Source organism: the organism of the source record quoted next, unplaced genomic scaffold (genome assembly GCF_019419815.1).
Source record: "Pyrus x bretschneideri cultivar Hongxiangsu unplaced genomic scaffold, Pyrus_bretschneideri_v1 Contig9, whole genome shotgun sequence".
NCBI classification, from domain to species: Eukaryota; Viridiplantae; Streptophyta; class Magnoliopsida; order Rosales; family Rosaceae; genus Pyrus; species Pyrus x bretschneideri.
In genome coordinates, this window is record NW_025999831.1 from 5,356,916 (window position 1) to 5,372,292 (window position 15,377).

Here is a 15,377-nt window from a genome sequence, read left to right on the forward strand (position 1 = left end):
TAATAATAGAGTGCTTATAATGGGCCTCGATAAAAACTTTGCCGGAAATTTTAACCTCGTCTAAGAGAAAAAAAGTGACCTGCACCAAACTACTAAGTTGAACTGCTATCCCCAAATAGAACATCAAAAATAATATCTGGTGTTTCTTCAAAGGTTGGCCATTTAAAAAAAAAAAAGAAAAAGAAAAAGGATGAACTGCCCGAAGCGCACCGGCGGCTTGGTTTGGTTTTTTTTTTTCATTTTCGGTGGTTAATCTAAATAGCACCGGTCTTAACCAATTCCAAAATTTTTTAAGGTGCAGTTAACTGAACCGACCCGCATATATTTAATTTTATTTTTTTAATCATAATTAGTACGTGTAGTAATATAAATGGTTATTCATTTACGAGTTATCTTGTTTTCACCACATGAAAACAAAATCTGATTAGTTTAAGAGTTCCTTTGGAGAAGAATAGGGGGACCATTTTGAGAAGGCAATAGTTGCTGCTTTGGTGCTCTTTTTGGGTTGCTTCATTTATGATTTCCTTTGAGCAATCACACATATTGGTGCTATGTTATGTAACTTTTGGGACATAAATTTGTTATGCATTTTTGTCTTCACACAAATCAAGAACTGATCCAAACTAACTCATCATTGTCAGTTAACCAACCTGATTGGTTTTAGACCCAGTTTGGTCGGTTTTGGTTTGTAATTTTAGCCCAACCGACTAGATCGGTTTGGTTTCGGTTTTGGCCCAAAACCGACCTAAACCAACCCATGCCCACCTATAACGCCCCGTCCCGAAATATTTATTTTTGCGATATAATTTCCGCGATAGGCCAAAATAAACTTTGTTTATTTACTAACATTAATCACAATTTTTTATCTAAATTTATTAGTCACTCACAAAATCCATAACCAAAATTTGGTTACCAAAACATAAGATTTAAATTTTCAATTAAAAACCAAATTTCTTTTCATCAATTCAATTTCCCAACAAAAGATTGATCTCAATTATTTAAGGCTACATCTAACGGCTGTTAGACTGCCTACGTACCCTTGAATGGGATCAAGCTTTTCGTAGTTCAACATTCATTTTTATTCCATTTCCCAAATCCTTCTAGTGACTACCATTTATGAAACTAGGTTCAAATAAATGAACCACACCAAATGAAAATCATTCATGGATTCAGAAGATCAAAATGAGCTTAAAAAGACAACTTTGGCCTTCTGGCCACTCATCGCCACCTGCGGTGCTGCATGTGGCGATTTACTACGAACGGAAACCCTCAAATTCCAACCAACTCTAAAAAGTACCAAAATTTACAGGCAAGTAGAGTTCAATGAGAGGAACAACTTTCATACCTGGGCCGAAGTCCAATTCGGCCAGGAAACACCTCAAATCATCCTCAAACCACCAGAAACCCTTAAATTGGGTGTTTTTTATTCGACTCCAAAACAACTCCGATGTCCCAACCAATGCTTAGGCTTTGTCCTTGGGGTTGAGGATAGTCTATTGGTGGTGGTTTTTTACAGACTTTATTTCAGAAATGACGGATCGCCTCCAAGGAACCCTGGCGGCACCGAGGGTTTCATAATGAAGAAGGGCCAAAACCAGTATGTTTTTGGGTGTAATTGATGGAAAGATTGATTGGGTTCGAAGAGATGAGTAATTTGACACTGGCCCTGTCGTCAACGGTGGTCGGAATCGGAAAATCCAGCCTGGTCGGGTCGACAGGTCATAGGGGATCCGATTCTCTCTCTTCCCTTTCCCCTCATTTCCCCCTCTTTCCTTATTCCTTGATTCGTCCGTGTCCCTCCCTTTTCTCTCCTTTTCCTTCTATCACAGTCGTCCATCTCTTCCCTTTCTCTTATTTTCTTTTCATCTCAGCCACACACTTGGCATAATCTCAATGCCCCAGAAATCTGGAGCCTTCTAAATGAGGGCTGAATTACAAAAAGGTCCCTAACTTTATACGTTAAAAACTCTTTTGTTAAAACTCTGTTTCACGAACGATTTTCGCCTACGCGCTCATAGGATCATCCTCTATCCAAATATGTCAAGAAATCCGATAAAATATATGAGGATAAAATACGTCCTTGTATAATTACATTAAGCCAACTAGAGGCATTTCCGTCTTTTCAACTTAACGATAAATTTCACAACATAATTTATAATAATTTCCGGAAACAAAACTTTAAAAGTTCTAAATTCAATTTTTCCATACCCATAAATCAATTTATTATCAATTTTCTCCAAATATTCATTATTATGAATATCTAATTCATATATTTAAATTTTCAGGGTATTACACCACCCCTAGGTTCTTTAAACCACGCCACATGATTTGTTATACTCAAGCTAAATCTTGCTAAGCGATGTGTTGCTTTCTTGGTTTCTCGCTTGCTGAAAGTGATCTTCCCCTAAGGAAATGTCCTCATCAATCAACGGGCATCGTCCAAGATATGCCTAAAGTGACCAAAATTTGCTTTAGAATCCCGTTGAAGAGCTGCAACGACAATTAGACCGTCCCCTTCTAGTTCCACCTAAACACCACCCAACGTTTAATGTGAAAACAGTTGCCAAAGTTTTCCAACTTTTGGTTTTCAAAAAAGGAAAACACTAAGAAGACTATATTTTTAGACTTTTTTTTTTTTTTTTGTAGGGCACATGATATGAAGGTTAATGGTTAAATTGCATTTTAATGATTTAACGAAGAAGTCCAACCATCAATCTATAACCACATCATGTGGTTTACAAAAGATGGTTAAAATTTTGGTTTGTCTAGCATCACTCTAAACTTTTTTTTTTTTTTTTTCAAATACTATTAAAAGCGCTTTTGATAATTTGAAAATACTTTTAGTGTAATTTGCCAAATAAACACATTGTTCACTCATATTATAATCCTTGAATTCATAATGATGTACTGATACAAACGTCACACCAAATTTAGGCAGAAATTAAAGGACGTAATACGATTACATCAAATTCTCTAGTGGTACCAAAAAAAAGTAACTCATGTTCATATTTTGCAGCTTTTAGTCCACACCTATCCCTTACCCCTATTGGCCCCTTTTACTTCTAGAGTTTCTATTTTTTTTTTTTAACAAACGATATTATTTACACTAAGGAGGAATTGAGGGTGAACTTAGCCTCACAAATGGCTATTAATAATGAGGTTCAAAGTCGCCTTTGACAAGAATTAAACTTAAGACTTTTCACTTACAAGTGAAGATGAACCACTAGATCGTAGTACTAAGTGACACTTTTAGAGCTTGTTAGTTGTTACTATATTTTGACATTTTTTGCACCAGAAGTTATTTCAAAATTAAACAAAAGAAAATAGAGTATTTTTTGATAATAAATTAAAAGAAAATAGAGTTCACTGTAATTTTGCTACTAATTACTATCAGAAAGAAAGAAACAAAATATGAAAGGAATAAGACAGACACATGATAAGCTCATATTCATATATATTTTACATCAAATTCACTTGTCTTTTCTTAGTTAGTTCCTTATATTTTTGAAGTATTTACTTCGTTTTTGTGTTTTGTAGGATTTGTCATGCAAAGAAGAGGAAAATAGCACAAGTGAGGTTTTAAATAACAAATTCGTCAAAAATGCCTATGCAGATCAACTGACTTTGGAGGCGAGTTGTGAACAACTTAGAATGAATTAAAGAATGAGCCTTATATTCTTGGAAAGCTATAAATGTGTATTTTCTAGAGCATTTTGTGGCTTGTTAATCAATTTTCTAGAAGAAGTTATGCACATTTCAACACTGAAAGGTTCCCAAGAGACTGAATAGTTTGTAACTGATAAGAATCTATGGAATCAATAAACTGAATAAATTCTAGCAGCCAAAACTGATCCAACCAAAAGAACCACAAGCCAGCCAACACCTATTCAAATATCAATGGAAAGGGAAATTAAGATGAGGATTAAGTGGGAGTAATTGACATAAAGGCAACCCAATGAGTTACAATTGTTTTTCCATTTCCTCTTACTTATTCTCATCACTAAATGGCTATTAGTGGGGTGAATTATGGAGAAGAAAATGATGCAGCAAGGATGTGGTTTAAAGGAGCATTGGGGGGAGGAAATAAAGGATAGCTGAACAAAAAAAAAGGGGCAGCGGCAAGGAAGAAAAAATAAAAAAAAGGTTGCAGCGTTGGGGAAGGAAGGAAAGAAGAGGAGACCTCACTCGATTCTTTTGGTTCTATCTTCTCAAACCCATGTTTTACTTTTGGTTTAATTTGAGAATTATGTGTAACTAAATTTCTAGAAGTTAGGGCCTGTTTTGAAGCTCCAAATATGATTGCAAGTTTGTTATGACATTTTTTCAAATTCTTTTATGAAAGATAAAAATTGGTTCACTATTTATGTCAGTGATGAGTTCTTTATATGTTTTTTATGGATGCATACTTAGTAAGTATATCTAGAATTTTAATACTATGAATATGTATGTGCCTACCCTTGTCGAATGAGGGCCTACATATGTTCTTGAGTAGTGCTTGTTAATTGCGATTAACATGTGAACTAATTTCTAGGATAAGTAAGACAACGTCAGTACTTACGATGCCTTGTGATAACGCAAATTCTTTTCGTTTGTAATGATTTCTACTTGTTAAATCTATGAACACGCCATTCTAGATTGCATGCTAGGGACTAAGGTAAGTTGAAAACCCTCTTAACATGCTACGTATGAAAGAGTAATAGGTTATGTTCTAACATTGAACTGACCTGAGCATTTTCATCCGGAAATAAAAGGACTTTGAATGAAACATAACATGTTTGCATGATTATTTGGTGGTGGATAGCTATTCCCCTTTGTGAATTACAATATGTTTTTATTATTTAAAATCCGTATATGTCTTGTTTTTGTTGAATTTAATTAAAATAGCAAATCAACTCCAAAAATCCCAAAAATTTGTGTGATTGTATCTCTGTGTGTCTAGTATCTGTATATAAAATTTTGTTGAATTTAGAAAAGTGTAAGTTGGTCTAATAATTATTTTTCAGTGGCTGGTCAATAGGGACAGCAGCTAGTTTTTGTGATATTTTAAGTAGTTAGATAAAACAATTTTCCGTGGAAAAGACCCTTATTTTTATATGCTACAATTAACAAATTTTAGAAAAATCAACAGAACATTTGTGTGCTACTTTATAGTGTGCTTTTAATCCTACCAACAAACACAGAGACACAAACATGTACATTTATAGAATTACCCATGGAAAATCGGTCTTCCCTGCAAAAATCAACCGAAACTTGGGAGAAAATACAATTTAAATAGCAGAGGCTATTGGGTTGCGAGATGCTCTGTTGATGGCTAAGATTCGAGGATTTAAAAACATTTGTGCGGGCTTGTCATTGATGCAATTGAAGGGAGGTTCAGAATTCCTTGGAGAATCAGGAATATTGTTGAGGATATTAGGAATCTGGCAGCCTCTTTCCAGACTGTTTTATGGAGTCATGTTTTAAGAGAGGCAATTTTCCTTGTAGATACGATCACTATTGTTGGGTTTAGTAGTACAGATACTCTTATTTAGGGTCGCACACTTCCGTCTTGTGCAGTCCAAGCTCTTCAATTTGATTGTACTGCTACTGGTTGTACTCAGAATTTTGCTTTCTAATAAATTTTATTCCTTAATTAAAGAAAAATTAAAATTTTAAAGTGCTAGTGATAATTTCTTCAATTAATTATATTTAGATTTCTAAAAAGGTTGACAAGATTTATTGGTATTTAATTATGATTCTTTACAAGTCTAGAAAAGTGTTGTGCTATTTAAAGGTCAATGAATTCTATTTAATTCATTTTTTTGTGTGGTCAAATCTATTTAATTTTTAGTGGTGAATTTTTGTAGACTTTTAAGGTTTTTTTTTTTTTTTTTTTTTTAAGCTAACATATTATACATTAAAGAAGGGAGGTGAGGGTGAACTTAGCCTCACAATGAGCTAGCAATAATGTGGTTTAAAATTAAATTCATTTTTGGCAATATTTGAACTTAAGACTTCTCACTTACAAGTGAAGAGGAATACTACTAGACCCTAAATTAAGATTTTAAATTGAGAGTTTTAAAGAGTCTGTCAAAATCTGGTGGTATTCAATATCAAGTTTTTAAAAATGTTTCAAAATATGGTTGTATTCAAAATTCAATGAATTTGTAGGAATTTAGGAGTTGGAGGATTTTGGTGGATTCTAGAGTGAAAAATATAAATACCAGAACCCTCACAAATCATGCCTCTACCCCTAAGATTTCATTGTGATTCCTCCCTCTACAAAATATGAGCAGGCTTGGATAGGAACAAACTCTTCTTGTAAGCAAACATGTAAAGGTAACACACCCAGAAACCTACAAACTTCGTTTTCAATTTTTTTGTCTTCTCTATGTGGCCAAATCTTTATTTCTTTCTCCTCAAGGAACTAGTAATCCACAATTTTCTTGTCTTCTCCTCATGGCCAATTTTGTTTTGGAGAGCCCTAAAATCTCAACAACTCAACCAAATTCTAAACATCAATTTCCTTGCCTGATACTTTTTTTTTGGTTCAATTTTCTTGCCTGATCTTGGCATCCCCTAAAGAAGAAAAATACCCGTGAATGGACGCTTTGTCATTAGAGTGTTATAATCCGAGAAAGCTTGTAATTTTGTTGTTCTATAGTCTTTTAATTACCATATTAGATAAAAAAAAAAGGCTATAGGTCATCGTTGTGACGTTCCCGAAGGTAGTTTAATCACTCAATAGGTGTTGTACTGCCAACACTACTCCCCTTCATCACTGTAGAAATCTTGCTTTCTTTTTTGCTTTCCTTTTGGCATATTGGTTGTGATTTTTAGCATTTTATGTAAATGCTATAAAAACTCTATTAATATCCATTAAACTCCATAACAAAATCTGTATAAAATTCCTTTTAAATCCACGTGGAGTTTATGTGAATCCATTAAAAAATTTAACTCATTTTTACATTTTGCAGCTTTCTACTTCTAGAGCTTGTTATTGTATTTTGACATCTTTCCTGCACCAAAAATTATGAGGAATGCATGACTACTCAAAGATGAGTAGGGGCTCCTATCCAAAATTCTTCTTGTCTAATTCACATAACTTTGTGCTTATAGCTGGAAATTCATATTATAAACCACTCTGTAAAGATTATCTATGCAAAAATTGAATTTAAACTAAGGTCATTAACTCGATCAACTGTAGCAAATAGATAGACGGTTCGTAATGTTTTTACCATTTTCGTTCATCTATTCTTACACAATTTTATGACTAAACGACCTTAATCGACACTTAGTTAATAACTCAACCATCTACAACCACATCATTTGGTTTGCAAATTTGGTTTCCCTGGCATTACCTTTTACAAAATTATAATATTTGCTTCTACATTACTGTCTTGACAATTATTATATCACATTAAATACCATTTTTTTTAGTTATTTAACATATTTACAACAATTTATATAAAAGTCTACTAAATACTTAGACATTGTTTTTTTGTTAAAAACACATACAAAAAAAGTTTATCAAACACTCAACAACTTTATCTTACAGTTATTTATTCTAGCAGCACAACAAAAACAATTTTTTTTAAAAGCACAGTAATACCAAACTAGCCTATAGAGTGATTTATAATATGAACAGTTCTGATCATAAATGAGAATGTCTATAAATTAGAAACGAAAAGTTTTGAGTAAAAGCACCTACTCATTCTTTTAATAACCAAGTATAATTACAAAATTAAATAAAAGAAAATAGAGTGTTTTTCGATAAGCAATTATTAAAACAAAATAGAATTGATTGTAATTTTGCTATTAATTATTATTAGGAAATCAGTTGGTCTTCTCCTCCTACGGGCTGGGTCAAAATCAATGTGGGTGGTGCTTTTCGTGCTGCTTCTCAGGTGGGGGGAATTGGTGTGGTTTTCCGGGACGAAGCTAGTAACTATGTTAGAGGTTTCATTCACAGAATTAACCATGTCAATAATCCCTGTACGATTGAATTGATGGTGGCAAGAGAGGGTCTTTACTGGGCTATGCAACGGAATATGCAGTGCATTATTTTAGAGAGTGATGTCTTGCAGGTTGTTTAGGGGGTTGGCAGTTTGAAGGGAGGGTCCTCTTCTTCTGATTTATTGCTGTATGATGTTCGGGAGTGCCTGAGAGGTTTTGGATCCTCCAAAATTTGTAATCGTTCCACTAATGAGCCCATAGAATAGCCAAGTTGGTCTTAGGTTTTTCTTCTAACTTCCATTGGTTCGAGGAACCTCCAGATTTAATTCAGGTATCATTTTGAATGATTGGATGTCATATTCATAATAAAAATAAAATCGCTATCGTTCAACTCAAAAAAAAAAAAAAAATTATTATCAGGAAAAAAGGAACAAAATACAAAAGGAAAAAGACAGAACACATTGACAGAAATTATTAAAACAAAAGGAAAAAGAGTTATTTTTGGAGAAAGACGACAGAATTACCCATGGAAAATCCACCCGTCTCCCCCACACCCCCCCCCCCCCCCCCCCCCCTTTCTCTCTTCCCAAAACAAAAATCAACTGAAAAGGGCAATCACCGTCAGTTTAATAGAATCGTGCCAAACCGTGTTCTGTTTTTGTTCGAACTTCTCAGCCAGAAACCTTGGGTGGCTTTTGTATTAACCCAGAAGAGAAGAACGATCTCTCTCTCTCTCTCTCTCTCTCTCTCCCTCTCCCCGTTGAATTGATCTGAACCCTCCATTAAAATATATATTTGAGTTCATCAGGTTCTGTTTTTGCATCATTTCCACAGTAGATCTGAGAAGAGGTCAGTCAATGCTCTCTGTGATTGCTCATTTGCTAGAACTGATTTGAAATTAATCACTTTTTATAGTTTCTTGTAAACAAAAAATAAATTAATGAAATAGTTTGATTGATTGGTGTGGAGCTGAAACCAATTCAGGACTAATATTGAGATTTACAGAAACCCATTAAAATTTTCTGTTGATGATTTGCTTACAAACTTATGGTAATGGGGGGTTTTGTTATTGCTATAATGCTATCAAGTCTATGGGTGTTTTACTGAATTTTTTTTCTTTCGGAAATATGCACAATAGAACTTTTTAAGGGAAAAAAAAAAAAAAAAAAAAACTTCTCCGCTAAAGCCACACTAAGGCTGGTTTGGTATTGCTGTACTTTGAAAAAAAATTACTTCTGTTATGTTATGAGAAGAAGTTGTGACATAAAGCACTGGAATGTTTGGTAAACTTTTTTGTAAAAGTGTTTTTGAAAAAAAAAACAGTATTATAGTGTTTGATAAACTTTTATGTAAAACAAATATGAAAAAAAAACTAGTTTTTCAAAGCTGGTTTTGTAGTTTTGTGTTTGTGTTTTTGGTTTTTTTTTTTTTTTTTGATCCAAAATTGTGAAAAAAAAGTTGAAGTTGAATGTTTACCAAACATAAAAAAACCTTGACAGCCATTTTTTTTAGAATTACCTCACCAAACTAAGGCTAAAACGTCAATCATTACGTTTTTTTTTTATTTGTGCATATTTCTCTTGTTTGTTTATTTTTACACTTTTGTGGTGGAATTTGGAATGGTTGACTTGTTACTTTGCTGTGATTTGTTTAATGTTTTTCGTATCTACGGTTTCTTAAGTTTATAGATTCTTATTTGTATTTGTGTTAGCTTCTTAGGTGTATATAAAGGGCTAGAAGGTCAAGAATATGGAGTTATAGTTGTGGGTTTGTCTCAGAAAAGCCTTTTAAGATGATGCTTCCCATTCAGAAGTGGAAATGCTCAGGGTCTCAGATAGCAACGGTTGCTTCTGTTGTGGCATTGGTCTCGATCGTACTGGTTTCAATGGTTCATCTGTTGTGGTTTCCGTTGGTTCCTTCTTTTGATTACTTTATTCAAGCTCAGAACTCTTGTCTTCCAATTAATGGATCTGTTGAAGCAATTACTGATCAGGCAAAGGGAAATTTAAAACCACCTATTGACTTAGATCGTCAGTTTCCGTCTGACTTGCACAAGGCAGTTGTTTTTCGTGGTGCACCATGGAAGGCTGAGATTGGCCGGTGGCTTGCTGGTTGTCATTCAATTTCTAATGAAGTCGACATTGTTGAGGTAATAAGAACAACTTCATATATGCATAATATTGCTGTTTTATCCTAAATGCGTGAAGATATTAGTGAGTAATGCCATGGGAGTGTTCTGGTAAATGGAGGGCGGAAGAGCGGGGTGGGTGGGCGTTGCACAAGTCATCCAAAGAAACTAAATCGCCAAATTTTATTGGAAGAGCGTTTATCTGTTTATAACTAATTATATTGACAGATTATAGGTGGTAGTGGCTGCAAAAATGAATGCAGTGGTCAAGGCGTCTGTAATCATGAATTGGGACACTGTCGGTGCTTTCATGGATACACCGGTCAGTATAATTTCTTCTTCTTTGTTTCCTTCAACTTGATCAAATACAAAGTTGTCAGTAAGTAGTAGAAAACAGATGTAATAATTCTTAATGACAAATATTTTGCTAATCATTGCTTGCATGGTTTAATATCTATTCGGTGATATGTTGAGTAACACATGGTTTGCATGGTTTACTGTCTATTCGGAACATTTAATATATTTTCTTCGTACAAGGTTTTTTGTTTGTAGTGATGGCAACAATTAGAGCCAAACAACAGAAATGGTGAACCTGCAACCTACCGAAAATCCTCAATAGCTGAGAGAGCTTAAATTCTCGTAGTTTCCCAGTTGCCTTCCTTATTCTAGTTGAGAATTTTGACTCCCCCCCTCCAAGATTTTTTTTTTTTAAAAAAAAGGAGGAATAGTCAACAAAAATTTGGGTTTCTTTTTTCTAAACAGCCTGTTCTGTTGCGGTAAAACCAGAACTAGTATGCTCTTGTCGGATGAATCATTTCTGTGATTATAACATCAACTAGTTCTTCAGGGGAAGGATGCTCTGAGAGACTGCAGCTGGAATGCAACTACCCAGCATTGCCAGATCGACCATACGGGAGATGGGTTGTCTCAATTTGCTCTGCGCATTGTGACACAACAAAAGCAATGTGCTTCTGTGGGGAAGGCACGAAATATCCAAATCGACCTGTGGCAGAGTCATGTGGCTTTCAAGTGAAGTAAGTTTATCAGATCCTAGCTAGGCTTCCGTCAGTATAAATAAGTTACTAAACACTGTATATGCCACAAATATTTGACATCTGTTTCAGGTTACCTTCTGAACCTGGTGCACCTAAACTGACTGATTGGGCAAAAGCTGACTTGGATAATGTTTTCACAACAAATGGTAGCAAACCGGGATGGTGTAATGTGGACCCCGCTGAAGCGTATGCTCATAAGGTGAAATTCAAAGAGGAATGTGATTGTAAATATGATGGTTTATGGGGACGGTTCTGTGAAGTGCCTGCAGTATGTACTTGTATTAATCAATGCTCTGGGCGTGGGCATTGCCGTGGTGGATTTTGTCAGGTAACAATTGGTTTATTATGCATGAATGCTAAGTGTTGTTTGTTTGAGTGCCTTCTTGTTATCATATACACGTGGTAGTGGACAATGAGGACCAACAATTTTAGGGTTAAGATGCTACCAGCTTATGAAACCAAACTATAGCCTATAGGCTTGATACAAGAACCGGGGACGGGTGTGTGGTTTTTGTGTTGTGCAGGCACTCAAACGAGAAACTAGTTGAAGTATTTTGCTGACACTGATTTTCAAAATTTTTGCACCTTGTCCCTTGCAAGTTCCCTTTAATTCATCGATAGATGTGGACTATCATAATATTTGCTCTTTGTCAATATGTACTGCCTAAACTGAGTGTAGTTTCCAGTGTAACAGTGGCTGGTATGGAACTGATTGCAGCATTCCATCTGTTGCATCATCAGTTAGAGAGTGGCCTCAATGGCTTCGGCCTGCTCAGGTTGATATTCCTGATAGCTCGCATCTTCCAGGGAAAGTTGACAACCTCAATGCTGTGGTGAAAAAGAAAAGGCCTCTTATATATGTTTATGACTTGCCCCCAGATTTCAACAGCCTACTTCTTGAGGTCAGAATTTGCTTAAAACTGTGATTGTTTGATTCATCCTCAAAGCAATGTTCTTATTTTTTCTCGATTTCCTGTTGCAGGGGCGTCACTTTAGGTTAGAGTGTGTAAACAGAATCTATGATGACCAAAATTCAACATTGTGGACAGATCAGCTGTATGGTGCACAGGTATTAATTGAACTGAAACTTGTAGTCGACTTGTAAATTTGAAGCATATTTAGGATTTTTCATCAGTCTTGTTGCTTGTTTGCAGATGGCACTTTATGAAAGTATATTAGCTAGTCCGCATCGTACATTAAATGGTGATGAAGCAGATTTCTTCTTTGTTCCTGTTCTTGATTCATGCATTATAACTCGTGCTGACGATGCTCCTCATTTGACCATGAAGGTATGCTTTTTGTACTATTAATACATTTGTGAAATTGCAATTTCACGTCTGGGTTTGCCAAGTCAATGCTTTCGGATTTGGCTTTTGTTCTTATGTGCTTATTGAAACCTTTAGGAACACAAGGGCTTGAGGAGCTCTCTCACTCTGGAATATTATAGGAAGGCTTACGATCACATCGTTGAACAGTATCCCTTCTGGAACCGCTCATCTGGAAGAGACCATATTTGGGTATGATGTAACTGAGAGAATTACTAAAGGCCAGTGTGGAGAAAAATTGAACAGAATGAGATTTTTCTTCTTGTCGTAGTTTCGATCATTTTATAAAGAGTACATGCTGATGATGTCGTCTTCATATCTGAAGGCAGTTTTTTTCATGGGATGAAGGTGCTTGCTATGCTCCCAAGGAGATATGGAACAGCATGATGTTGGTTCACTGGGGAAACACAAACTCGAAGCACAAGCATTCAACAACAGCTTATTGGGCTGACAACTGGAATGAGATTTCTTCTGATAAAAGGGGTAACCATCCTTGCTTTGATCCTGATAAAGATCTCGTACTTCCTGCTTGGAAAAGTCCGGATGTCAACTCCTTAAGCTTAAAACTTTGGTCCAGGTGCATGTCTGCTGGAAAGCGTACTCATATTTCCATGATTTTTTCTTTCTTTGCACTCCCCAAAGTTAACCATGATAACTAATCAATGGCATTTCAATACTTTATTTTCAGATCTCGTGAGAGCCGGAAAACACTGTTCTACTTTAATGGAAATCTGGGACCCGCTTACCCAAATGGAAGACCAGAAGCTTCGTAAGTGAACGAAAGAGCTATTTATTTATCTACTTGTGGGGTGGTTGAATTTAATTTTTCTGTGGACAACCTGTCAACTGTCAAGAGTGTGCCTTGCCAACAGTTACCGATACTATATTGCACAACTTACAGAAGATCTGATATAAAATTTTGGGGTATTTATGCAGCTATAGCATGGGTATCAGGCAGAAACTGGCAGAAGAATTTGGGTCAAGTCCTAACAAGGAAGGGAAACTTGGAAAACAACATGCAGAAGATGTGATTGTTACACCACTACGAGCTGAAAACTATCACTTGGATTTAGCCAGTTCTATTTTTTGCGGGGTATTTCCTGGAGATGGTTGGAGTGGTCGTATGGAAGACAGTATTTTGCAAGGGTGCATTCCTGTTGTCATTCAGGTACTTAATTTTCTATTCGTTTCTTGGCCCTTTTTTGGAGTCTTGGAACATTCAGTTAGTTTATCACTTACTTTAAAATGTTTGTAAGATAGTGATTGCTTGCATCTTCTCATATTAAGAGATGCGTAACCCGCTTTTATTATTTATGTTCTCAAATTATTAAGGATTTTTATCTTTCCTGGTCATGTTTAGATGCTTTATTCTAAACCATGATAACCAAATGATGATAACATGCATTCGGTCTTTCTTATATTTTGTTGCTTCATGTTTAGGATGGAATTTTCCTGCCATATGAAAATGTGCTCAACTATGAAAGTTTTGCTGTTCGGATAAGCGAAGATGAAATTCCAAATTTGATCAATATTCTTCGGGTAAATTATTACTTTTATGATTGATTCAAAGAAGCTTCTGACTGGAAGTTTGGAGGGCATTAAGCTGACTGATTTTTGGACTCCTGAATTCTGCAGGTGTTTAATGAGACAGAAATAAAGTTCAGGCTGGCTAATGTGCAGAAAATTTGGCAGAGGTTTCTGTATCGTGATTCTATTATGCTCGAAGCTGAGAGGCAAAAAACAAGTTTTGGTCGTATGGCAGAGTGGGCAGCTCAATTCTCTCAACTAATTGAAGACGATGTCTTTGCAACGTTGGTACAGGTAAATATCCTCCTATTCCATGTAGCAAGATGTTTAATACTCAAACCACCCTCCTCCAACATTTTCTGTTAGTTGATAAAAAATTTATGGAATTACTCGAGTTCTAAAATTAACACTAAAACGTTTCAAGAGGAATCGCTGACCGCCTGCTCTCATCTTAATCAGGTTTTGCATTACAAGTTGCATAATGACCCGTGGAGGCAACATGTTCATGTCAAAAAGGAGTTCGGGTTACCTCAAGAATGTTTGTTTAAAAGCAACTGAAGAAACATGCTTGCTTACAGCTAAACCAGTTTGAAGAGATGATAATTGCTGTGTATCTGAAGAGCTCATCGGGTAAGAGGAAGCAAGCATGATGACAACTTGTGTCATTCAAACAAGAAGCTCATCATATGCAGCATCCAGTTCGATACAGAAAGCCAGGTGTTCTGAACGTTGCACACTAGTTTAAGCCAATTTTGTCCAAATGGAAGGACCTTAATTTTCTTCATATCTTGTACGTATTTACTGTTCATTAAGTATGAGGCAGATATATTGTGGGATCCACATGCGTCTTGGCCGGAAGTTGTCGGCGCACGCGTGGGGACTGCCGTTTCTGGTCCGAATAAGCGGAGACGAAAGTACAAACTTGTTTTATGTTTTCACATTATCTTACATACTAATAGGTATACACGTGAGATAACAGGTGATAGCAGAAAACTTTGGTTCAAAATTCATCTGACTTAGGTTCAATTCTCTCATAAGATAAAGTCATTAACATGATATACACAAGTTTCAACATAACCACAGAAAAGATTGTTTGATACTTTGTGGCTTGACCTGGATCTCAAATGACGTTTTTTTACGACGCTGTTTTCGCACCATTATAAACCTACAAAACAAGGCCAGAGCTTTACATTTTTTATAAGAAAAACTAATAAAAATAGCTTGAAAACTTTGAGTTTTAACGATAAGGACAAAATAAAGGGTAAAGTGAATAGTACTAGGATTGACTTTTTAGTGTAAAAATATAGTTTTTCTTTAAAGTGAACAATATCGAAAGTTTTTCGTGAAAGTTTTTATTTATATATATATATATAGGGTGGGCCGGGCATTTAATTAGTAGGGCCCAAA

The 15,377-nt window shown here is 35.5% G+C and overlaps 1 protein-coding gene across 2 annotated transcripts; it reads left to right on the forward strand.

Moving 5' to 3' along the window:
* The first annotated feature begins 8,508 nt into the window (after positions 1-8,508).
* On the forward strand, positions 8,509-14,996 carry LOC103932316. 2 transcript variants are annotated; one of them, XM_048576634.1, is made up of 15 exons: positions 8,509-8,784; positions 9,647-10,084; positions 10,292-10,385; positions 10,911-11,097; positions 11,188-11,446; positions 11,805-12,020; positions 12,101-12,187; positions 12,273-12,407; positions 12,522-12,635; positions 12,773-13,020; positions 13,132-13,212; positions 13,380-13,611; positions 13,884-13,982; positions 14,079-14,264; positions 14,430-14,996. In XM_048576634.1, the coding sequence occupies exons 2-15, from the start codon at positions 9,728-9,730 to the stop codon at positions 14,526-14,528; spliced, it is 2,394 nt and encodes a 797-aa protein (XP_048432591.1). In that variant the 5' UTR covers positions 8,509-8,784; positions 9,647-9,727; the 3' UTR covers positions 14,529-14,996. The 2 variants fall into 2 exon arrangements, with proteins under 2 accessions (XP_048432591.1, XP_048432590.1); XM_048576633.1 differs by having other exon boundaries at positions 9,655-10,084.
* Positions 14,997-15,377: the final 381 nt, after the last annotated feature.

Coding starts and splice junctions, on each gene's coding strand:
- LOC103932316 (XM_048576634.1), top strand. CDS start 9,728: ATGATGCTTCCCATTCAGAAGTGGAAATGCTCAGGGTCTCAGATAGCA. Junction 10,386..10,910: donor GTGCTTTCATGGATACACCG/GTCAGTATAATT, acceptor CTAGTTCTTCAG/GGGAAGGATGCTCTGAGAGA. Junction 12,636..12,772: donor CTGGAAGAGACCATATTTGG/GTATGATGTAAC, acceptor ATCTGAAGGCAG/TTTTTTTCATGGGATGAAGG.